Source organism: Onychostoma macrolepis, chromosome 05, assembly GCF_012432095.1.
Source record: "Onychostoma macrolepis isolate SWU-2019 chromosome 05, ASM1243209v1, whole genome shotgun sequence".
Lineage (NCBI taxonomy): Eukaryota > Metazoa > Chordata > Actinopteri > Cypriniformes > Cyprinidae > Onychostoma > Onychostoma macrolepis.
In genome coordinates, this window is record NC_081159.1 from 37,540,173 (window position 1) to 37,564,975 (window position 24,803).

The following is a 24,803-nucleotide window of genomic DNA, read 5'->3' on the forward strand; positions in this document are numbered from 1 at the left end:
AGGCGGGGACACGGTCAGCCCTGTCTACGGTCACGAGCCTATGCAGGTGGGGCGAGCTCGGCTTTCCCGGGAGGAGAAGGAGAGGCGGAGGTCCCAGGGCCTCTGCATGTACTGTGGAGGAGTGGGTCATTTCGCCTATAACTGTCCGTTAAAAGGGCCCAGCCCGATAGTAAGTATGAGGCTACTATCGGGTGGGATCTCAGCCGAGAAGTCCTCATCTACATCTACTCTCCTTCCAGTAAGACTGAGATGGTCAACTCACTTTCACGACTGTCGAGCACTTCTGGATTCTGGGGCAGAGGGTAATTTCATGGATCGCACATTCGCACTCAAACTCCAAGTTCCCCTCAGACCCCTCACACACAAGATCTCTGTACACGCCCTCAACGGCCCACCATCTCATTCGTCACAGAGGACGTCACTCTCATCACATCAGGCAATCACACCGAAACCATTTCCTTTTACATACTGGACACCCCCCTTGCACCCATTGTCCTTGGGCACCCCTGGCTCACTCGTCACAACCCTAAAGTGGACTGGAAATCTAAGTCTGTGTCGGCATGGAGCAATTATTGTCATAAGTCTTGTCTAGTGTCTGCCTGTCCGTCTGTTTCTGTCCCTGTGTTTCAGGAGGAGGCAGTGGGACATGTTCCTGCATGGGCTGGCTGACCGTGTCCAGAAAGAGATCTACGCCATGGACCTTCCCACCTCGCTCAACAACCTGATCGCCCTGGCACTCAGGGTGGACGGCGTTGTCGCGCATAGATCGCCACACAGCCCAGTCGTGTCACCGGAGGGACGGAGGGCCAACGGTTTGAGGCGGGGACACGGTCAGCCCTGTCTACGATCACGAGCCTATGCAGGTGGGGCGAGCTCGGCTTTCCCGGGAGGAGAAGGAGGCGGAGGTCCCAGGGCCTCTGCATGTACTGTGGAGGAGTGGGTCATTTCGCCTATAACTGTCCGTTAAAGGGCCCAGCCCGATAGTAAGTATGAGGCTACTATCGGGTGGGATCTCAGCCGAGAAGTCCTCATCTACATCTACTCTCCTTCCAGTAAGACTGAGATGGTCAACTCACTTTCACGACTGTCGAGCACTTCTGGATTCTGGGGCAGAGGGTAATTTCATGGATCGCACATTCGCACTCAAACTCCAAGTTCCCCTCAGACCCCTCACACACAAGATCTCTGTACACGCCCTCAACGGCCCACCATCTCATTCGTCACAGAGGACGCCACTCTCATCACATCAGGCAATCACACCGAAACCATTTCCTTTTACATACTGGACACCCCCCTTGCACCCATTGTCCTTGGGCACCCCTGGCTCACTCGTCACAACCCTAAAGTGGACTGGAAATCTAAGTCTGTGTCGGCATGGAGCAATTATTGTCATAAGTCTTGTCTAGTGTCTGCCTGTCCGTCTGTTTCTGTCCCTGTGTTTCAGGAGGAGGCAGTGGATTTATCTGACGTGCCCGCGGAGTACCTGGACCTGAAGGAGGTGTTCAGTAAGTCTCGGGCTGCTTCTCTTCCTCCGCATCGTCCCTACGATTGTGCTATAGAGTTACTGCCAGGTACATCTCCGCCTAAAGGCAAGTTATATTCACTCTCTGCTCCAGAGAGGGAGGCTATGGAGAAATATATTTCTGATTCTCTAGCAACCGGGTTCATCCGTCCTTCCTCTTCTCCAGCGGGGGCGGGGTTCTATTTTGTGGGGAAGAAGGACGATTTTCATGCACAGTCTGTTCCTTTTTTAGGTTACATCGTGTCGGTTGAGGGAGTGCGTATGGATCCTGAGAAGATTAAGGCTGTGGTGGAATGGCCAAGCCCAGATTCCCGTAAGGCCCTACAGAGGTTTCTGGGATTCGCCAATTTCTACCGGCATTTCATTCGCAACTTCAGCCAACTAGCCGTGCCTCTGACCGCCTTGACCTCCCCCAGAACGACGTTCAGGTGGTCAGACGCAGCCGAGGCTGCGTTTACCAAACTGAAAGGTTGCTTCGTTTCAGCCCCCATCCTTATTACCCCTGATCCTTCACGTCAGTTCATGGTGGAGGTCGACGCGTCAGAGGTGGGGGTAGGTGCAGTGCTATCCCAGCGCTCTCTCTCAGACGACAAGATGCACCCTTGCGCGTTTTTGTCTCATCGTCTATCCCCAGCAGAACGCAATTATGACATTGGTAACAGAGAGTTGTGGGCAGTTAAGTTAGCATTGGAGGAATGGCGCCACTGGTTAGAAGGGTCGGGGGTACCTTTTATCGTTTGGACCGATCATAAGAACTTGGAATATATTAGAACGGCTAAAAGATTAAACTCCAGGCAGGCTCGGTGGGCTCTTTTTTTCGGTCGTTTTGATTTTACTCTCTCGTACCGCCCGGGTTCCAAGAACATCAAACCCGATTCTTTATCGCGTATTTTTGACCGTTCCGAACGCCCGTCTACTCCCGAGTGCATTTTACCTGAGACCCTATTTGTCTCTACGCTCACATGGGAGGTCGAATCGAAGGTCAAAGCGGCCTTAGAAGGGGTAACGCCTCCGGTCCGTTGCCCACCGAACCGTTTATTTGTGCCTGAGGGGTTACGGTCCAGCGTTATTCAGTGGGGACATTGTTCCAATGTGGCTTGTCATCCAGGAGTCAGTCGTACTAAATTTTTAGTCAAGCAACGATTCTGGTGGCCTCTCATGGCCCGTGATGTTCACAGTTTTGTCTTGGCTTGCTCGGTTTGTGCCACTGGTAAGTCTTACAATCGACCCCCAGATGGGTTACTTCAACCGCTGCTGGTTCCTTCGAGACCCTGGTCCCACATTGCGCTAGATTTTGTCACCGCCTCCCACCCTCCCAGGGTCACACGGTAGTTTTGACCGTGGTGGACCGGTTCTCGAAGGCGGCCCATTTCATTCCCTTGCCCAAATTACCTTCAGCCAAAGAGACAGCGTTGATTGTCGTTAACCACGTCTTTCGGTTACATGGCCTCCCGATGGACGTGGTTTCCGACAGAGGACCCCAATTTGTGTCCAGATTTTGGCGAGAGTTTTGTAGATTACTGGGGGCGACTGTAAGTCTGTCCTCTGGGTTTCACCCCCAGAGCAATGGTCAGACCGAGCGAGCCAACCAAGATTTAGAAAGAACGCTGCGGTGTGTGGTATCCAAGAATCCTTCCTCTTGGAGCCAACAACTGTCTATGGTGGAGTACGCCCACAATACGTTGCCAGTGTCATCCACGGGCCTATCTCCGTTTGAGTGTAGCGTAGGTTACCAGCCACCAATTTTTCCTAGTCTGAAATCCGAGGTCGCCCTGGCACTCAGCCCGTGAGACTCTACTCCAAGTGGGGTCACGCACCAAGGCCAGAGCCGACCGCCACCGGTCTAGGCCTCCCGTATACGTCGCTGGTCAAAAAGTGTGGCTTTCTACCAAGAACATTCCTCTCCGCTACGTGTCTAATAAACTTGCACCCAAATTCATTGGCCCGTTCACTGTCACCAAGATCATTAGTCCGGTGGCAGTCCGCCTCAACCTTCTTCCGGTGTACAGGAGAATTCATCCCGTCTTTCATGTCTCTAAAATTAAGCGTTCACGTATTAATCCGCCGGCCCGGTTCCCCCGCCGCGACTCGTAGACGGGGAACCCACTTATTCGGTCAATCGTATTCTGGACTCGAGACGGAGGGGACGCGGATTTCAGTACTTGGTGGATTGGGAAGGTTACGGTCCGGAGGAGAGAAGTTGGGTACCGGCTAGAGACATCCTGGACCACACCCTGATCGAGGATTACAATCGACAGGTAAGGGAGCCTGGGAACGCCAGGAGGCGTTCCTAGGGGGAGGGGTACTGTCACGGTTCTTAGATCCTATGCTTCCTCCTTGTCTCGTGCTCGTTGTTATGTGTGTGTGTGTGTTAGAGTGTGTGGGCGGGCCGACTCGCCGGCGCTGATTCAGTCACCAGCTGCAGCTCATCACACCACCTATAAATACTCACCATGTTCTCATCTCCTTTGTCAGATCGTTGTTTGTGAGTCCCAGTTGTGTTTGATCCCGTCTTCGTTTCCAGTCTTTGCCGTCTCCGTTCCTGTTCCTGTTCGTGTTCTTGGATGTCTATCTGGATTCGTCACGTCACCTCTGCACTTCTCTTCACGGACTCATCTGACCATCAAAGTCCCTGCGCCACTACCCTGTATCTGTTTTTGGACTGTAATTATCATCATTTTCACCACACTAATAAACTGAGTTACTTGCAGATTGTTTCCGAGCATTTGTCATGACATGAATAAACTAGTCTTCATCAGCTTTTATCTCATTTCCAGTTGGAGTGACTGAATCGTCCAGTTCACTGAAATAAATTAAAAATATAGGGTGAGTAAATTAACAGCAAATTATTATTTTTGAGTGAGCTATCCATTTAACATTCCTGTCAGAATTTCAGGGACAATAAACAGGGCCTAGAGGAATGTCCATGTGTTTTGGAACAATGCATTCTAACAATGGCAAGGTTGCAAGATAACAGAGGACAAGGAAACTAGTGCAACCCAACCTAATTCCGACACTGCAAGATTTTCAGTGCTCGTTGACTTGAGTAACAATCTGCAATGTATGTTATCAAAGATGCGATCTGAGCAGGGTTGCCAGGTTTTCACAGCAAAACCCGCCCAATTGGTACATCTTCATCAATGAGGCTAAGTTCAACCTGACAAAAGGTGCAAAAGGAGTGCAACATACTTATTCCCTGTGGCATCACCAGTTACTTTTTTTGTTAAGCAATGGCAATTGAGAGTGTATGAATGCAACCCCTATGCACAGCAAAACCTCCTCCTATTCAGGGTTGTATAAGGGTATTTTCCCCACGCTGCCTGGCAAGAGCAAACATAATGTGTAATGTTGATGAGATATTATGGTCTGACCCAGACCTGAGACGAGATCATGCTGAGTAACCTGTACATTTAATAAAGATTTTGAAATTTTTTACTGTGCATGGACTCTTCTTCACACATTTTGTCAGAGTGACATTTCAAAGGTCAGGTTGGGTCCAGAACAGCATTAACAGTAGTTATCAGTCAGTGCCGTGATTTCACAAAGTCCCACATGATTTCTCTCTGATTCTAAAGCTTTTGGTAGCTTATCTTGAATTGGGATCCAGAGGTTAGCCAAGTGATTTTTTTAAAACTGTGTGAAGAGATTTGAGAAAATGGGGAGTTGTTCCTGGAACTAAGCAGAAAAACTCTAATACAATGCCATAAATATTGTTTCCCAAGATACAAAATTAGATCGTTTACCCTCACAATTGTTTGGACTGATTAATAAATTTGCATACTATCTGTCCTAAATAATATTTGAAAAGTAGTATTAAAGTATTAGTGTGTCCATCGTAGCATGTTGATGTGTATCCCAAAGGTACCCGGTTGGTTTACTACTTTCCAGTGAAACTTTAAAGTGCAGATCTGTGCACATGCTAATGGCTAATATAGCCCACAACCCATCGGATGAGGATTCGATTAGAACTACACCGTTAAACCGGATAAGTTAATATAACTAAAAAATAAAATAAAATAAAAAATAGTTGAAACTGATTACATCAAAATTTTTAACTTATATTAACTCATTTTTTATAATGTTGAAGAAACAAAGTAAATGTTACTAAGTCATTTTAACTGATACTAACTTTAATCTTACAAGTTACTATAACATTATTGATCAAGTTAATTTTACAAGGAGTTTTTGGGTTCACAGAACCAATTAAAATTAAATAAAGATGACTTAAACATTTTTTTTTTTTTTGTTACATTACAATTAAGTTTACCTTTGTAAAAACAGTTTTAATAACAAATAACTATTCACTAACTATACTCATTCTGAGAGAGAGAAAAAAAAGTTAATTTAAATGCAAGTCACTCTTTTATTAAATAACCACAAATCATTAACAAAAACATCAACATTAAATTGTTTTTCAAATGGAAATACATTCTCCAAAACAGTGCAAGGCCCTTGAGAAATGAGCTGAGATAACAACTGTCATTTCTATGAGTAGATGAACACATGGTACTGTAGCCTATATGGAACGTATACCATTGCAGAAAATCAACTGAGAAAATGTTATGCAAATTAAATACTAGACAAATATTGTTAAAAAAAAAAAATGCACAATGCACTAAAAGCTGTAGCAGCTAGCAGGTGAAGAGCTGATCAGACAAGTGAGGGAGACGGACCGGTTCCATCACTCATTTTCCACAGTATCTACCGTATATACACCGATCTCGCTCTCTCCTCTCCGACAGCGAGTTTGACACACATCCGTCTCCTGTTAGTTACAGAGTCTGAACATCCGCGCGGGAATGCAGCCCTGCAAAAAAAAAAGAAAAAAAAAAATAGCCCAATAGAAACCATCACAGAAAATCTAATGGTTTCCATTAAAATAGCATTATAAACCATTAGCTTTTTCCAGTAAAACCATTACAAAATTCCTTTTTGTAGTGTGTTTTGGGCATTTTACCAATAGGATTTAACATCCCACCAACAGAATCCATCACATACCAGTAGACACCATTATAGTTTCCATTAAAACCAATACAATTTCCATTATAACCATTAAAACCATTACATTTTCTATTGTGTTTTGGGCAGGGTTCTACTGTTTTATTCAGCAGGGAGGTATTCCGCATAATTTTAATCATTCCTGCGCAAATGTGGCGAGCGCTTTATTGTAACATGATGTCATGTAATGTCATGTAACAGTCATGTAATCGCAGAAAACTGGATGAGAGATCTCAAATAGACCTAACTCATACAAATGAACCGCCTGTCGTCTCACTCCGATATTGCTTGTGCGCACTCAGACTGTGTGCTATCGTGATCTCTCCATGCTTTTAAACTATAAATGATTTATCTTTGCTCCTGAATTAAACTTTGTCAAGTTAGCAACCATTTAGAATAGATCCATGTAAGTGAAATACATCAGAAAATCTTTCAACAATCAAAGATGGAACTTTAATTTCTTTACGATGTAAGTTTATGCTAGAAATGTTTTGGAATGGGATATTTGTCTGATTTGTACATATAAATATCCTAGTCTGTCTAACTGCATCACTACATTGTACAGACATTACAGGTCAAAGCCATCTGATGATCCATTTATCTAAATAAATAGGCCTAACATATATGGCTCTTAAATCACTGCTTCTAAAAATTCAGTCTTGTCATATTTTGAATACCTCAACTGAATTGAGGTAATTTGTTTTATAATTTTATTACTGACTGTGTACTTGTCTTTTTTGTAAATTAAAAAAATCCAATTTGAAATCAAGCTTCCTTGTGCTGTAAGCTTTTGCAACAAATGTACCCTATTTTAAAGACACATGCACATAATGAGCAAATGTTTAAGATTGAAATTTTTGTAATGGTAATTGATCAATATTTATATGTATGTAAATAAAAGCCTACATTAAAATCTGTTCATCATATAAACCAAATGTGTCTTTTTGGAAGACTTGGACTAAACCAATTTCAAAGCTTCAAATAATAAGCTTGAAATAATGATTGCCTTGAAAAATTGGATGGATTTTTTTTTTTTTTTTTTTTTTTAATATCTAAATGGCAGTATATATTGTGTGGTAGTTTTGCCAATGGTATTGAAAATGATTAGTTGTCATGAAATCAAAAATGACCCTACTTACTTTTTTAGTGCACATTACTAGTCTTGTGGTGAACAATTAAACCGTGCAAGTCAATACACTGGGGAAAAATAAAAATAAAAATTGTCTTCCGTCGAATTCTTTAATCAAAAAAACTGAACATTTTGCTTCCACTCTGGAATGGCGTTCTCGCTCTGATGACGGCTTGGGGAGAATCCTCTTGTTAAGTCATGACATAAGGACTGCTGTTCCCAGGTCCATGCCTCTACTCATTTCACTTGAGAATACTATCTCAACAGCCATTTATGAGCACTATTTAATTAATATTACATATTTAAGCTAAGCATTTAAAAATTTGCTGTGCACACTACAGTCTCCGTGCTCACAGTGTCTCAGACACTAATTCAATTCAATTCAAGTGTATTTGTATAGTGCTTTTTATGATACAAATCGTTGCAAAGCAGCTTTACAGGAAATTAAGTCTCTACAATATATTTATATATTGTAGAAACTTAATATATTTAACTTATGGAAACATTTGGTAATTCTGTATTTTGTCTGAGGGTTGGCATCCTCTGAGGGGTTGGCATCATCTCTTCTCAGGTGTTTGGTCATCTTAGATCATTAATATTTTAGTCATTAATATTAAACAATCATTAATACTAATATTTTAGCTGAATCACTGTCTGGCCTTCTGGGATTTCAGTATGAAGATAAAGGTTAGGGTTATAATTTTTCAGTATTACATGACATCGTGGGTATATATTAGCACAGTTTGTTGTTTTCTTGGGGCGTCTGGCAGAAACTTAGGACCCAGAAGTGGTGAAGCATGATGTCAGACATAACAAGCAGATATTCTTAACCACTCCTATCCAACCGTGAATCTGCTATGAGCAAGAGGTGGAGTGGAGGTGCACCGCAATAAAGTCCCGCGACTCCCTCCCTTTATTCAATATTCTGTTTCACTTGGAAATACATCACAACACTGACATCAGTTGCAACTTCTGGTTCACTGGTACTTTGATATTGATATTTTTCAAGGTATTGAAGTTAGAAATTCCTGTATCATGACCACTAACTCATGTACTTTGAACAAAACCCACTTTTATCTTATTGACAAAGTAGCTATTATCCACATAGATGTTTGATATGAATGAATACATTTTGGTAATTCTTTAAATATCGCCAGCTAAAAAGTAACTAGTAACTAGTGCTCGGAGTAGTTTTTGAGAGGAGTACATTGTACTTTTACTCAAGTACTGTTTTTACACCAGTACTTTCACTTGTAATTGAGTATTATTTCAGCAATGTAACAGTATTTGTACTTAAGTACAAATTTTCAGTACTCTTTCCACCACTGCTAATAAGTGACATATATTTACATCTACTCCAAACCATTATATCCCATACAATTAACTACAATTATAATTGATAACCTATATTGAAAACCAGGAAGCAGAAGCTGAATGACAGGTGCTGAATGAAGCTGAATGGGAGGTGAGATTGTTGATTACCGAACAATTTCAGGTTGCATTGATTTTCATAGTATTTTTCCATACTATGGAAGCCAGTTAGAACAAAAACAGTTTGGTTACCAACAGTCTCTCCTGCCATTCAGATGTCATTCAGGCTGTAGTTCCAGGTTTTTAATATATCCTTTATAATTGTAGTAATTCTTTGGTGTTCTGCAAAAGTGTAAATGAGGACTAGGCAGCATTTTCATTTTTAGTGATCTATCTCTCTAAATTCTAAAGGTGATGAATGACAGGGCAACTTTTTTGAGCAATGTTGCTTGGGCACTTTCCTATTGAGAATGGGCAGCAAATTTCTTTCCGGGTACTTTAGATCGGTCATGTGCCCCGTGTCTCATCTTTTGCCCAGCAAAATTGCTCAAAAAGTTGCCCCGTGTATCATATGCAACATGATCACTTACATCCCACATCTTGAGAACGTTGGAGTCATCCTCAAGCAGATAGGCAGAGGGAGCACGGAGGACAGCAGCTCATCATACATGGACGTCAATATTTCCTTCAGTGTGAGAATTAGAGACTTGAGTATGAGAACCTTGATTTAAAATGGAATCTAATCAGCACAGCCACACAATACTATGCATCACCCTAAAACGTCTGTATGTATGACAACACAACCAAAATCACTCAAAATCAACTGTAGTTTCTTTATCAGCCATTAAGAAGTGCAACCACTGACCTGAAGTGTCACATATCCTTAAAAGCTGACTCAGTACTTCAGACGCTTTTCCTGTGGGATCAACTTTATTTCTGGTTCTTCAGGTTGACATTCATAATTTTGAGAAACTCGGAGCAGATGTGCACAAATTAATAAGCGATTAAGCCAAGGTATATGTACAGTGTACTGTTAAAACATTCCTGCAAAATAACACATTTTGAACATCGACTGTCAACTACAAGTATAAACCTGACACACTGAAAAAGAACCAAAAATTGCCCTTTGGCCAACCAAGATGTAGGCTACTTTCTTTCTTCAGTAGAACACTAAAGATGATTTTTAACTGAAATCGTGGTCCTTGGTGATTCATAAAATTCAAGGCAACAGGGACCACCACTTTGCAAGTCAAAAAACAGACACAGACAACACATTATAACATTATGACCAGGAAAACGAGAGTCTGGAGCTCAAGATTTCTGTGCCACCATGGGTATTAATTTTGTGTTGCTTGTTTTTTGACTCGCAAAGTGACGGCACCCGTTGAGCTGCATTTTATGAATCACCAAGGACCATGAGTTCAGCTAAAAATTATGTTTTGTTCTACTGAAGAAAGAACATCAGCTACATCTTGCATGGCCCAAAAATGAAAATTCTGTCATTAATTACTCACCCTCATGTCATTCCAAACCTGCAAGACCTTCATTCATCTTTGGAACACAAATTAAGATATTTTTGATGAAATCCGAGATCTTTCTAACCCTGCATAGACAGCAACGTAACTGAAATGTTCCCAGGCCCATAGTAACATAGTAAGGACATCAGTACTATGTTTCTGTGCCTGGGAACATTTCAGTTACGTTGCTGTCTATGCAGGGTTAGAAAGATCTCGGATTTCATCAAAAATGTCGTTGTATTCTGAAGATGAATGAAGGTCTTGTCGGTTTGGAACGACATGAGGGTGAGTAATTAAAGACAGAATTTTCATTTTTGGGTGAACTATCCCTTTAAAATATAAAACATATTTTCAAGTGTGCTAAGAAAAATATGTTTAGATGTGACTCCATTTTAAAGCAGGCCGGCAATCCAGGATCTCACCAATAGGTAGGTTCCAGTATATCTATACAATGAATGTGTATTCAAATTAATAATTGGACATCAATATACCAAACTAAACTTCCAGCTGCTTCACTTTTATCCTGAAAAGAAACAGATTGAGAAGTTAGTCAGGTTGTAATATTTGCCAAAACACCAGGAAAATTCTATATAAAGCACACGAAACAAATCAATTATTTAACTTAATAGGCATTATGTGAAATATGGTGCTTAGTTTAATACCATAATACAAACTTTATTTTTTTTTTTTAATTTATTTATACTGTATAATTTGCTTTTTAAAATGTTAAATTTTAAGCAAGAACACAAATGCCTTAGGTAAATAATACAAGCTTTACTGGTATGGCTTGAGCCAACTAACTTACTTGAATACATTTATAAACACCTGTCCTTACAAAAATGTACAACTTGTGGAACAAATTATTGTGAAACCTCTATGAAAATTATTACTTTATGTCCAGCAATGCTAATCTTAATACAAAATCTAAATACAGTTGCTTCATCAATCGATTTTTGACCTTAAGTGAGGCGGGATAAAATGGCTCAAATCATTTGCAAATGCATAAAATACATTAACTGCTAAGACACTAAACACATTTAAACAAATAAAACAATTAACTTACTAGTTGCGCGGGCAGCACAATGAAGAGAAGCTTATCACCAGCAGGTTCAGAAAACCGCATTCCACGTTGAATATTGAAAAATATCCCCTCCTATGTTATTTTTATAAAATACGAGCAAGTTTTTCGCCCGTTGCAAACTTCTTTCAAAAAATCCGAGGCAAGTCAGTGACCAACAACAACATGGCATCTTTTCAAAAAGTTGCAGCAGCTAGTTGAGGGCGGAGCACGTAAGCACGTGCGTGACATCAGACTGGATTAAACTAAAACTATTAGAGTACAGTGCCAAAAAACAAATGGAAGCATTTGAGTGCTGTAAACTTTAAAAAAAAAAAAAATAGAGGCGAATAAACGTATTATTTATTTTGAGTAATTACAACCCAATTCCTTTATCAAAGATTTAGTATATGTTCTTATATGGAATGCCAAGCGTGCCATAATTAGAAATAAATAAATAAATGTACAAAGAAAAGTAAAAAAGCAAAAATAAATAAATCTATAAATAAATATACAAAGAAAAGCAAAAAAGCATAAATACTTATAATTTTATTTCCTTATGTATTTTTATTTTTATTTTTTCATTTTCATCTGCTTTCAAAATTTACAACATTAATTTCATAACATTTGAAGCATTTGTAGGCTAATTGCAGTTTAAATGCATTCAGTAATGATGGCTCTGATGGCTTTTGTTGACACTGATTTGATTTTTACTAGTAACAGCCCTTTATTATTTTAACTGAATTTATCGTTTGGAATTAAGAACATGGCATTATATTCATGATGTATACATTTAATACGTTTTTATTTTTTTTTAAATGCCCCTGGACATCAGTTTATGGGTTTGTTTCTGATGCTGTCAATGTTGTTTTTGGTTTTTGGTTACATTAAAAGAAATGCAGTTAGCTCAAAAAGCTGAGGGCACACAACAGGCGCTGTTTGGATGAGCATAATGCTTGTATGTTCAATGCATGGCGTGTGTGTTTCACTAAGTCCGTTCCCATGGACACCTTTTGTTTGACCTAATTCTGGATATTTACAGCCTAAGACGTGTGATTAATCCATATCTATAGCTGTGTCTACACCAAGAGAACCCATTATAATCAGTTGATGCGATGACTGTCCACACGGGAAGTGGTGCGAGGTGACAAATCTTCTACAGTAACTGATGCCTCCTTCTATTCCAAATCTTGGAAACATGCTTTGTATCCGTTGAAAGTGAAACCTAAAAAAACAGCACGCATAAGAAAGCGATTGCACATTTTCGTGAGCTTCAGCAAATGCACGCGATCACAGATTGCATGCTTCCCAGCCGAAACAACCCCAACGTGAAACTGAAATAATAACCCGTGATATAAGATTTTGGCCATATTGCCCATCTAAGTCATTCATCCCACACTATCAACAGGCTCGTCATGTAGGCTACACTTCTTGTACTTCGTTTGGGCACCACAAGTGTCACTGTGGCCTCAAAGCTTACCCCTTGACTACTCTGGCTCAATTGCTATTCCTGAGGTAAAACACGCCCTCCTCATTACCCTACGGACAAAGAAATGTAGAAATAAATAAATGTACATTTAATGTACACACAAATGTAAATTGTGCATTTATTTATTTATTTCTAATTATGGCAGGATTGGCATTCCATACATACTAGGACGCAGCATCAACCTATATATTTTGTATAACTATATTTAACACTAAAACACATTCATATCTTTGTAATTATTGTAATGATTATTTTCCTCAGGGCCAAAAACAGCTCACAGATCGGGGGTCAGAGTGAAGCTGGACCAAACTTTGCATGGGACAACTTCTGCTTCTACTTTTTTGGGCAGTTACACAATTCCCAGAACATCAATAAATAAATGGAAGAGCAGTAACTAAACTGTAAAGACATAAGGAGTCAATGTTTTCATGATTTAATTTAAAGTATGTCCAACTGGAATAAAATGATTCTTCAGAATGGGTAGAACAGAAGAAATAGTACAAATGCTGAGTTAATATATAAATCCAGTATAAAAAAATAACATACAGACACAAACAATTATATGAACATAAAGTAATACCACAGATATTGCACAAATGCTCAAATGGCATTTTCCTGCTTTTCACATCCACCTGATGTTAAAGGAACAGTTCACAGCAGTACACTTCATATACACTTCAGCAATACACCCCAATTTTTTAAACCTCTCTGACTTAAAAAGGATTTAAATTTGGCTCGTTTCTCAAAACATGGCTTCAGAAGACTTGGGATGTGTTTATAATTAATACTTGTATGGTGTTTTGGTCCTCTTTGAAGCTTGACAGCTCCTGGTCATTGTCCGCTTTCACTGTATGAAAAAAGAGCAGCGTGAACATTGTGCTAAACATCTCCTTTTGTGATCCACAAATAAAAGAAAGTCATACAAGCTTGGAAAGATATGAGGGTTGACAACGAATGATTTTTTTTAACTAGCCGCTTTATATATATTGTCTTACTCTTTTGTCATATAAACAAATACATGAATGAATACACATGAAATGTGTAATATACAGTATAATGTTGTAAATTAAGCTAATCACTAGAGGTTTTCGTTCTGTTGGGCTCATTTTCACTGGATATGTTTTTGTTTGACTTGCAATATTTAAAATCATTGGGGGAAAAGGCGAGTTCTCAATTTATGAAAACTTCAACATCTTAAGTTATGAATCTACTTTATACTGATTTCACTGCTTAAAGCATCTACATATTATAGTCATGAACACACAAAAAACATCTTTAAAGTTACTTAATTACTAAAGTAATTAATAAAATATATTTTGTCACTCAATGAAGACAAAGTTACAAAATAAAAAAAATAAAATAAAAGTATTTGAATGAAAAAAATAAAATACATCCATATGAATCTCATGAAAACACTTTGGATCATATTTCACTCCATAATCAAAGACAAAAGTTATTTATATGAAGAGTTCAGATGCAAAAGCCTCTAGGTGCAGTGTAAAACGTTAATCTAAAATAAGCATTTTTATCAGGCTCCTATGCTTAGGTTCAGTCATTTTACTATAATGGTAATGCATAGGTCATTTTCTTTGCAATTAAAGTGAAATAACTGAACATAAATATAAGAGCCTGATAAAAATGCTCATTTTAGAAGAAAATTTCAGATGGCACTTAGAGGCTTTTGCATCTGAGCTCACACATATACACATATACATACATACATACATACATACATATATATATATATATATATATATATATATATATATATATACATATACCTTTCTTTTTTTTAACATATCAGTAATAAGTATGAGATAACGTCTCATTGCCAAAAAAGGTACTGCTTCTGTATTTCTATTGATTTGGGGGTTAAATAGGACACGTTTTGGCAGATTTCATGAGATTCAGCAACTGTTTAATTATGGTCAAACAAATATTAAACAAATCTACATCCACAGAGACTCCGAGGTAGCCATTTCCCAATCTGTCTCATGTGAGACAACCTTTTCGTTAAGAACTCTAAAACTAAAAAAGGGCTTCCTTTTTATGTTCATGTCCAATAGTTTGATTTGTTGGAATATTTCATCAGGTCAGTCCACAGCCGAGTGTTTGGATATGGGGCGGTCTGATGTTTGTTCAGTCGCCTCTTTGAGCCACATTTAGACGCGTCTGAAAGCGAACTGATGCGTCAGACCGCTGTTTGTCTGTGAAATCTTAGTTCGCCTCCATCAGAGAGGCACCGGCGCAAGAATGCGACGAATTTCCTGTTAGTTCCTGGGGGTTATGCGTTGTTTTTCCTGTCTCTGGGAGCCAAGCTTTTTCTTTTTTTGTTCTTCGTCCCCACTGACTTCCCGTAGCCGGGAAAGCGAATGGAGTATTGTGAGGTACAGGGAACGTTTCAGGATTGCTACTGCCTCTCTTTTTATCTCGCTCAGGACGATGGGACACGTGGAGCGAGATGGCTTCAAGAGGGAGAGAGCGTTAGGAGCGGAGGGACGCATGGCGACGGCGTTATGCCATGCTGCTGGTGGGCGTGCTCTGGGTGCTTCCAATGCTGGCATTGGCGCTGCTGTTCTCGGAGGGAGATGGGTGGGTGGGCACTGGCTGCCGTTTGGTCAAACCACACGGGCATCCGGATATAGAGAGGACTGGACAAAAGACACAGGGAACATTGAGTGAAATAAACAAAAACAGCTTTCCACGGCAACTATCGAGTGAGGCGATCGTCCCGTGAAAAGGAAATGCGACAGGAAAGGAGTAGAGGATGTGTGCTGAGGAAAAGATTGACTCATTTAGAGTTCAGTTTACCTGAGAGCTCGGCCGCCGTTGATCTCATTCCCAGAGCCACAGGATGCCCTGAAACACATGCACACATGAGATCAGGACGTTATCATTGATTATAAACTCATAAATGGATCACTTATATTCTGAACATTTCGAAAAGTCCCTTCAAGACAAGAACAGATTATCAGTCTGAAGGTACTGCGGCAGCGGCCTTACTTAACTGCTTCATCTTATTTCTAGTGGGAAATCATCGCGAGGCTTGTTAGAGCTGCTCTCTCCACCTCTTCCCTCATAAGCTAAAGAAGCAGAGAAAACTCTACCAAATACATCTTCTACGCTTGAGTATTTAAATAAGTCATAAGCTTCGCTAAACATAACTCATTCCAAATGCCTGTAACTCACCTGTTCGTATCTTAATAAACCATAAAGCGCCGGTGAGGAGAACTCCAATCAGAAATCCTCCGAACGCGATTCCCAGAACAGCCGAGAGTCCGAACTCAAAACACGGATCTGAAACAGAGCAAATATTCAGTTCAGAAACCACTGCTTTCCCTCATTCAGTGAAAGACAATTGTTAAGATGCCTTTGTAAAGTGATTTTCCCCATGGTTCAGTTGAAAACGATAACTAGGTCAGACCACAGCAGTAAGAAATTGGGGGCTCATCCGGGATTTGAACCCAGGAACCCTTGCACCGCAAAGTGAGAATTATACCCCTAGACTTAGCTCTACTTAATTTCTATATCAGTGTTCTATAGACACAGTATGCCAGTTAGCATTAGATGACATCAGTGTCGGGGAAGTTATTGTGAATCTGTGCTACAAGCTAGTCATAACGTAGAGTAGAAATTTCTCTGAAAGAAGCTACCTTAAAAGTAGCTAGCTACACTAAAAGCTTCTAACTAACTGCAAGAAAGTTATTGAGACATCAAGTTAAGTCAATTGTATTAATATAGTGCTTTTCACAATACATACTGCATAAACAGCTTTACGGAAAAACCCTCGCCTAGAGCTGCGCTCCTTAAGTCCAGTCCTGATTGGCCACAGACTGTAGTTCCAATCCCAATTTAACCCACTTAGGTGTCTGTCATTTGCAAGTAACTCTGAACACCTTTATTAGCTTGTTTGGGTGTGTTTGGTTAAGGTTAGAGTTAAACTCAGCAAGACACCGGCCCTCCAGCACTGAAATTTAAGAGCCCTGGTTTACAGTATATCTCAAGGCTGTCAAAATACTTTAACACATGCAGTTAATTAAATGTGTATTAATATGTATCTAATAAACATTATAATGGATTTATTTGACAATTTATTGCAAAATTGATCAGAACATTCTGAGCAGATCAGAGCTGCACAAACTGAAGATTATAGTCATCCACATGATTCTCAGCAAAATACATTTGTTACTGATCATTTGTTTATAAATCAAACCCTTATAGGATGCTTAAAATTAAAGTGTTCATATTATGGTGAAATTTTTATTTAATCTTAGCTCAACCAGTGAAATATATTTTGCAAGAGGGATGAAAGAGACTCCTGTGCCTTCATAAAACATTACACAGCTAAAAAGACAATTACACATTCAACTTTTTTTTTTCTTTTTCTTTTTTTTTTTTGTAAAATAAGTATTATATACATATTGTTCCCACAAAAGAAAAAGAAAGTTTCAGAAAATGTTACAGATGATGTCCAGATGAACCAGTTCCCCTTTTTCTTCACTTTGAGCATTTGATTGTTGCCTTGTTTATTTGGTTGTGAAGCTAATGTAGTGTTTTGGAAAAATCCTTTAGCGTTTCAACACCTTTTCACTGCAGCAATACTCTCTATACTCTAACTAGCACCCTAAAAGGTGCATGTTAAGCCGCTTTTCCACCGAAATTACCTGGAATAATTTGGCCCAGGAACTTTTTTAACCCCAGACCTGTTGATGTCTGTGTTTCCGTCGCGGTCTAAAGTACCGAGAAGATTAGGCAAATAGTCTGGTGACGTAGGTCTGTGCGCATTTCTCAATACCAAGTACGTAAATTTCGGACTTGCGTCCAGTAATTCTGCAAAGAGCAGCGTACTTGATAACATCAGTCAGCTCGCCTCGGCTACTGCAATTTTCCTCACTGTATTTAAAATAGGATGAAATATGATATCAAACACCACTGTCTCTTTTCGTTTTCATTTAAACATATTAATATAGCCGTGGAAATGTAGTTCAGGGAATGTACATTACAATGAAACTAAATATCAAACAGCATTGCCTCTTTTCATTTTCATTTTCATTTTAACATATTAATAGAATAATAGAATAAAGACCAAAGATTACCTGTTAGATTTACCCAAAGCAAATTATATCACTATACCAGCGAATTATACCACTACAGAGACATGAGAGCCAAATGTCAGAAGGACTAGCCAAGGTTATGCTCCTCTCAGTGGGATACATGAGCATTGAGCGCCCAGTGATCGCGTGGAGCTCACGTCTCCGAAATTGGCGAAGCACATTTTAAAATAGGCGCTGCCTTTATAAATAAACCGCAGATTTGAGTTCTCGCCTACATTCTCGCCTGAGATACTTTTAAAACTACATTTCATGAGACAATAACAGTAATATTTTTAAAAAGTATGCGAATATGGTGGTTGAAATACAGTGCTGCGTGAACTCAACCAATCAGCATGCTAAGCGCCCAAGTCCCGCCCCCGAAAGTTCCGAACCTTTGAAAAAGTACTACCTCGCGAGCAGGGACTTTCTGAGGGGCAAATTTGTACCCGGAACTTTATTTAGATCCTGGTTCCTGCGGTGGAAACACACCTAGTACCGGCCCAAAGTCCCTAGTTCCTGGGTAAAGTTCATGCGGTGGAAAAGGGGCTTTAGTACCTTTAGGTGTCTTTACACAGACCATTTAATGCTGCTCAGAGGTGGCACAAATGTACTTTGATACTAGGAACTAGGAGGTGGGTCAGAGCATGCAATTTAGCCTGGCTTTTATGCAGCATTGCGTCTTTACACAAACTTTTGTCTTAACTTGGCTGTGTTAAGACACATTTAGAGTAGAAATCTATCCCCTTAAGGTACTACTATAAACCTTTTGAGGGGAAATGAAGGACAAAGTGCCCTTTTAGGGAACTGCATTTGTTTGAATACATCTAAACTACTGTCACGCTACTGACAAATGTAGCTGAGCTAGTAGCATCACTACTCACCAACACTGGATGAAATCAAGAGCATAACTTCTCAAAGGTTATTTAACACAAAGCTCAGGTTGCTAATGTCAAAAGTGGAGCAAACACAGACACAGCAGCAGTCCTCGAGTGCATCAGTGGGCCAAGCGTGTCTGCGAGTGGGTTAAAGGCTCATCATTTGTCTCCTGTGGCGTCCACTCTGCATCCTCTCTGTTTACATCTCCACCATATGACCTCCATGTCCCGGTGTTCATATATGCCGCTCTACACACACGCTCTCATCTTCCTCTCCATGACAATGATGGGAAGCAGGAAGGTCAATGGCAGCTGCTTGTTTTTGCTCAAGTTGTGCGTGTCTGTGTAATAGCACGCTTTGATAGCGAGGTATTTGCTAAAGGCCAAGCACCTTTGCAAAGACATGCGTGTTTACCAAAAACACCTCGGCTGCTTAAATAATGGTTCCCAAGAGGCTTGAGGAACTTTTGGTTTGGAGCCACAGGAAGGGTCTGTTTTATGTCCATTTTTATTTGCTTTCTTCTCCAAGTCAGCAGCAAAGCTTCCACCAAATATCAGCTTTTATTTGTGTGTTTGGTCAAAGTCTGAGCTGAGCAAACAGAGGCAGGAAACAGCCAAGCAGGTGGTCAGGAGGGGATGAACTTCGGCCCCTCAAACAGGAAGGACAGCCCGAGGGCCCGCATCCTCCAAAACGCAGGCGAATCCTAACCGATCCTACGACCTGTTTTCTACTTGGAGTTTTCAAACTGACCGTGTCTCAATGCTGATCTCTGGACCTTCAGAGATACCCTGCAGGAGAAACGCCTCCAAAGAAAAGTCAACATCAAGAATCACACCAAACTGCAGAAGCCTTGTCTGTTGCCCCAAATGGACAATGGAATGGAAAAAACAACATGGATGGAGACTGATCGAAGCACGTAGCGTCCTGCAGAAACATGACCCTGTGTCAGTGTTTGTGCGGAGTGCAGCAAGCCTTCGCTGGGGTGCCGGCAGCAAGGAATGCAAGAGTTTGTTCTTGACTCATCTTCCCGGGGACCGTCTTCCCTTTTGAAGAACAACATCTTCCCTTCTTTGTGTGCGGTTGACAATAGAGACCCAGGCCCCGTGTTAGGAAAGGCCGAGCATACCAGACCTTGGACACAATAAATCCCCCACTGGCTCATTATTTCTGATTGCGGCCACAAGGTCAGCGAGCAGGCTTTCCTATAAACACCCCCTTCCCATCGTCCTCGTCCTCATATCCTGACCTCATCTACATGATGACTGATGACGTCAGCCAGATGTGGGGGGGCGACACCGGCTCCAGTGCCACCAGAATAGCACAAATTTTGCTGAGGCGAAATGGGAGTAGTTTGAATCTGGGACAATGGCATGTCGTCCCATTGTTGTGCTCTGAAATGAACACTGCTGAATGGTGTTTCGAATGGGAGGATTTATTTCCTGTGTGTTTCCAAATTAGGACTCGAAGGTTATCCAGCATCACAGGGTTCAAGGTTAAAGGGTATCACAAGTTTCCTGAATATCTGAGATATCAATTTGTGGCAGCTGACGCACACAGATGACCCAACGGGATAAATGTTTCTGGCCAATTCATCCACGTTTGTAAATTTATCATTGCCATTTTACACAGATTGTGGGAGCACCCGGGGGAAACCCATACCAGCTTTATGAAAATATGTGAAGGATGTTATACCTTTTGAATGGTTTATTGCTCTAATTAAGACAGTAAGCAGTGATTATCTGGACAATATTTGAGAATTTTGATATTACTGTCATTGGTTGATAGTTGCTTTTTGACTATTTCGAGTGATGATTAGAAGCAAATTTCATATCAATTAATATGTTTCAGAAATTCTGTAGGCAGCTCATTTTCTGCCATTGTGTGGTCATTTAGTGGTTGACTAATATGGATTTTTTTTATTGCAGATGTTGATATAAAGCTGATATGTATGATATCACAGTATTTGATTTAAATTAAAAATAAGTCGTTGATATTGCAATAAACAGATTTATTCTTTAAATAGCGATTTCTTGATTTAGCAAATCATACTATAGTATTTTTCACAAATTAAGAAGTTGTAGTTGAAAAAAAAGTCAAAATAAAAGCCTGACACTTATCAGCCAAACAGAAAAAATGCCAATAATTAAAAAAATAATATATATATATATATATATATATATATATATCTGGCAACCACTAGTATTACACTTACTATGTCAGCATTGTATCGGCCATCAGCCACACTGCTCTGTAGTTATTGGCATTGTCAACCCCATATCGATTGAACTTTCAAATAGACTTTTTTCTTGCTGCACTGAGATAAAATTAGCTCATACTCACTTGGGTTTGGGATATATGGGTTGATCTGCAAGCTCCTCTTGACTTGTGTTTCGTTTGTACAAAACTAAAATCACAAAAGAAACTGTGTAATATGGGCCTTGCAAATAGTGTTTTTACACTGTCTGAAAAACAGAACTCCACTAACCTTTTTACTGTCATGACAAAGTTTAACTGCACATTCGAGGTCCCACGAGCTGGACGGCAGGTCCTGAAGCATCTCGAAGGAGAAGCTGAGTCTCTTAGGACAGTCCTCAGTGTAGCATGCCTCCTCTTTGAACGGCATTTTCCTCACCACTGGCATGGAGCGAACCCAACAGCTGCTGACCTTAATGCTTAAGGAAATATCTCCGTAGCTCTCACTTGAGATCTGGCATAGAGAAAGAACAAATGTTTTAACAAATTGAGGTGTTTGCATTTGGATTGTGGTATATCAGAATCTCCATTTCCTACATGAATTGTAGAAGAAATCAAAGGTTATCTGAACAATATTTGAGCATTTGATATTATTGTCATTGGTTGTTTTAGACTATTTTGATTGAATGTGATTAGAAATAAATTTCCTATCAGTTAATACGTTTCAGTGTCAATTCTGTGGACAGCTCATTTTCTGCTAATGTGTGGCCATTTAGTTGTTGACTGAAATGGATGTTTTGGTTACAGATGTTGATATAAAGCTGATATATATGATATCCCAGTATTTGATTTAAAGATAGTAAGTAACGTTGCTGTGATTATTTATTTTATTTTTTTTACTAAATTAGAAATAAATCCTTTGGAAATGAACTTGACAGGCAATAAACAAATTTATACTCTTGAAAGCACTTCTCAATTCAGCAAAAATTAAGAAATTGTTTAAAATATAGATGCCAAAATAAATCAGCCAAACAGAAGTATGATTTTATTAATGATTTTATATCTGCAAACGCTGTGAGTTTGGGTTGTTTATAATGTGAATTTGAATTTTGTCTTCCCAAATTTATAATGAGAACATTTTATAAATCTCTTGTCAACAAATAAGCTTAAGGTCTCCCAGCTGTTTTCCACCAAAATAAAAGCTCTATAGTTTAAAAGCAATGAAATTAAAACAACCAAGAATATTAGTATTGTAATTTTACCATTGTTCTGTAAAATTATTATTATTATTATTATTATTATTAAAACCTGTTTTATTTTTATTAAATTATAAATTTAAACAAATAAAGAAATATATCATTATTTCAGTCAAATATATTAAATACTGTATATTACTATATTAATTTAAAAAAACAAGGATTTAATAATAATAGTAATAATAACAAGAATAAGAAGAATAAGAATAACAAAAACAATAATAATAGTTATTTAGAATACTAATAAAATAGTAATAATAATTATTGTTGTTAATATTACTATTATTTATAGTAATATTACTATTATTTTGTTCGTAGCTGATTACATGCCTGTTACTGAAAGCTGCAAATATGGGTAATGCAGAAATCTCCACAGAATAATTATAATAAATGTAGACTATATGAGCCCTGAGAATCATATACCTCCGCATAGACCCTCTTGTCACTCTGAACTTTGCTGCTGGGATCCAGAGGCAACCTGTAGTCTGGAGATGAGAACAGCTCCATCTGAAGAGGAACCGAAGAAGAACTGGGTGCTGGTGTGGTGTGCTCCACTTCTGCTGATACTACAGGTGAAGAAACAGGACAGCAGACAAACAGTCTCAATAATACATTTAATAAAGTTTTACAACTCTCGTAATGGAATTGTAACACCTTTCTATAATTGAAAAGCAATGTTTCTGCAGCTTGAGGCTATGAGCGATGTAAACTCATTTTTCTGGAATCAGTGCACATCAGGAACATTTGAGTGGCACGTGTGTGTGTGCTGGGTCTTATAGATGACAGGAGCAAATCAACGAGCTAATGTTTTCATGCATGTTAATAAGAATTCAACAGATTGACCCTAAATGCTTTTGAGCATCCCATGAGGAAACTCAAGCACTGGTTTTACTGGAAGAGCAGAGAATCCGCATGAAAGAAACACATCAAATGGGATTACATATGTAATATCTCAGCTGTTTCTCTTAGACAGAAATGAGATTAAACAGAGAGAAAAATTAAGGAGTTTACTATAGTTACTTTGCTTTTGCCTTTCTCCTGAGAAACAGACTCAAAATGAACAGACACTCCCAGATCAAATCATTTGAGCTGCCCTCCACATTAATTTCATAGCTCTGCAGTGCATGAAAACAATCATCTCCCTTGTGTCTGTTTTGATTTCTTCTTCTTAAAAAAAGTTGATAATAAAATGAAACACATGTATCTGGGAAAAAGTCCTTTTATATGATGATTTCTGGTATTTTGATGGACAAATGGGTCTGTCTGTCTTCCTGTAGAGCTGAGCAGTAAAATCAGCTTAGAGCTACACAATGAGGCCTGATTCCTGACCAAAGCTAATGTCCAGGCTAACGAGAGAGAAAGAAGATCCACAGCACATTACCTGAGGAGCTCATGCTGTCCCTGATCCACAGCTGGATGTGTGGCACGTTCAGATGGATCTCAGAGTAGCTAGTGATGGAGGTGCTGTTGTAGTATAACAACACATTCTGCCTGATTTCTCTAGGGTCATCAGAGATCATCCTGTTCTTATCCAAAGCGAACCCATTTAAGACTATACGATTGTTTGACTGTAAGAGAGAACCATAAATACCTAGTCATACAGAATGCTTGTTATTTAATTTGTTAGGTACAAGTAAAAAGCACTTATTTTTGATGATGATTTAAGGTCATGAAAATGTGGAAGCTAATTTACACAATGGAATAAAAATATAAAGTCATTATCTCTCAATTCTTACTTTTTTCTAGAAATTGTGAGTTTACAGTACATACGCAACTCAGAACTATGAGAAAAAAAAGTCAGAATTGTGAGATGTAAACTCATAACTCATAACTCATGTAAACTCAAAATACATTCACAATTTTGAGTAAATTCAGAGTTCTGACAAAAAAATAAATAAAATCTGAATTACACAGTTTGGATCTTTTTTCCTCTCAATTACAACTTGCAAAGAAAATAAGTCAGAATTCCGAGATGCAAACTCATAATTGCAGGCTAGTTTGGAACATTTTTCTCAAAATTATGAGTTATTAATTACAAGATGTAAAAAAAAAAGCCAGAGTTGCAAGATATAAATTCATAATTGTGGGTTATAAACTGACAATTTGGGTCTTTTTTTTTCTCAGAATTGTAAGTTTGTCTCGCAACTGCAAGGTATTAATTGCAAGATGTAAATGTGTAATTGCAAGTTATAAATTCACAGTTTGGATCTTTTTTCACAATTTGGAATGTGAGTTATGTAAAGTTAAGTCCATTGCACACTGAGTCTGAAATTTTCGTCTGAAATTTTCGCACGTTAAAAAATAAATGCGACCTCACGTTGTGTCAATCATGTTTACACACTGCTTCCGAAACTTTCGTCCG

The 24,803-nt window shown here is 39.2% G+C and overlaps 1 protein-coding gene and 1 long non-coding RNA gene across 5 annotated transcripts in view; both read right to left on the reverse strand.

Annotated features, from left to right (window-relative positions):
• Positions 1-5,877: 5,877 nt before the first annotated feature.
• Positions 5,878-10,426, reverse strand: LOC131541057 (uncharacterized). Its single transcript, XR_009271389.1, has 3 exons — positions 9,826-10,426; positions 9,551-9,645; positions 5,878-6,329 (listed from the first exon to the last, which is right to left on the reverse strand). It is a non-coding gene; the product is annotated as an uncharacterized LOC131541057 (long non-coding RNA).
• Positions 10,427-13,440: 3,014 nt separating this feature from the next.
• eng (endoglin) overlaps positions 13,441-24,803 on the reverse strand; it is a 48,275-nt gene continuing 36,912 nt past the window's right edge. For 3 of the 4 annotated variants that reach the window (XM_058775748.1, XM_058775749.1, XM_058775750.1), the window contains 7 exons: positions 23,823-24,009; positions 22,865-23,007; positions 21,478-21,699; positions 21,333-21,396; positions 16,213-16,320; positions 15,835-15,882; positions 13,441-15,674 (listed from right to left, as the gene is read on the reverse strand). In XM_058775748.1, coding sequence (XP_058631731.1) covers positions 15,538-15,674; positions 15,835-15,882; positions 16,213-16,320; positions 21,333-21,396; positions 21,478-21,699; positions 22,865-23,007; positions 23,823-24,009 — 909 coding nt within the window. In that variant the 3' untranslated portion in view covers positions 13,441-15,537. Of the gene's footprint in view, positions 15,675-15,834; positions 15,883-16,026; positions 16,107-16,212; positions 16,321-21,332; positions 21,397-21,477; positions 21,700-22,864; positions 23,008-23,822; positions 24,010-24,803 lie in introns of all 4 variants that reach the window. The other variant, XR_009271328.1, reaches the window with a different exon arrangement.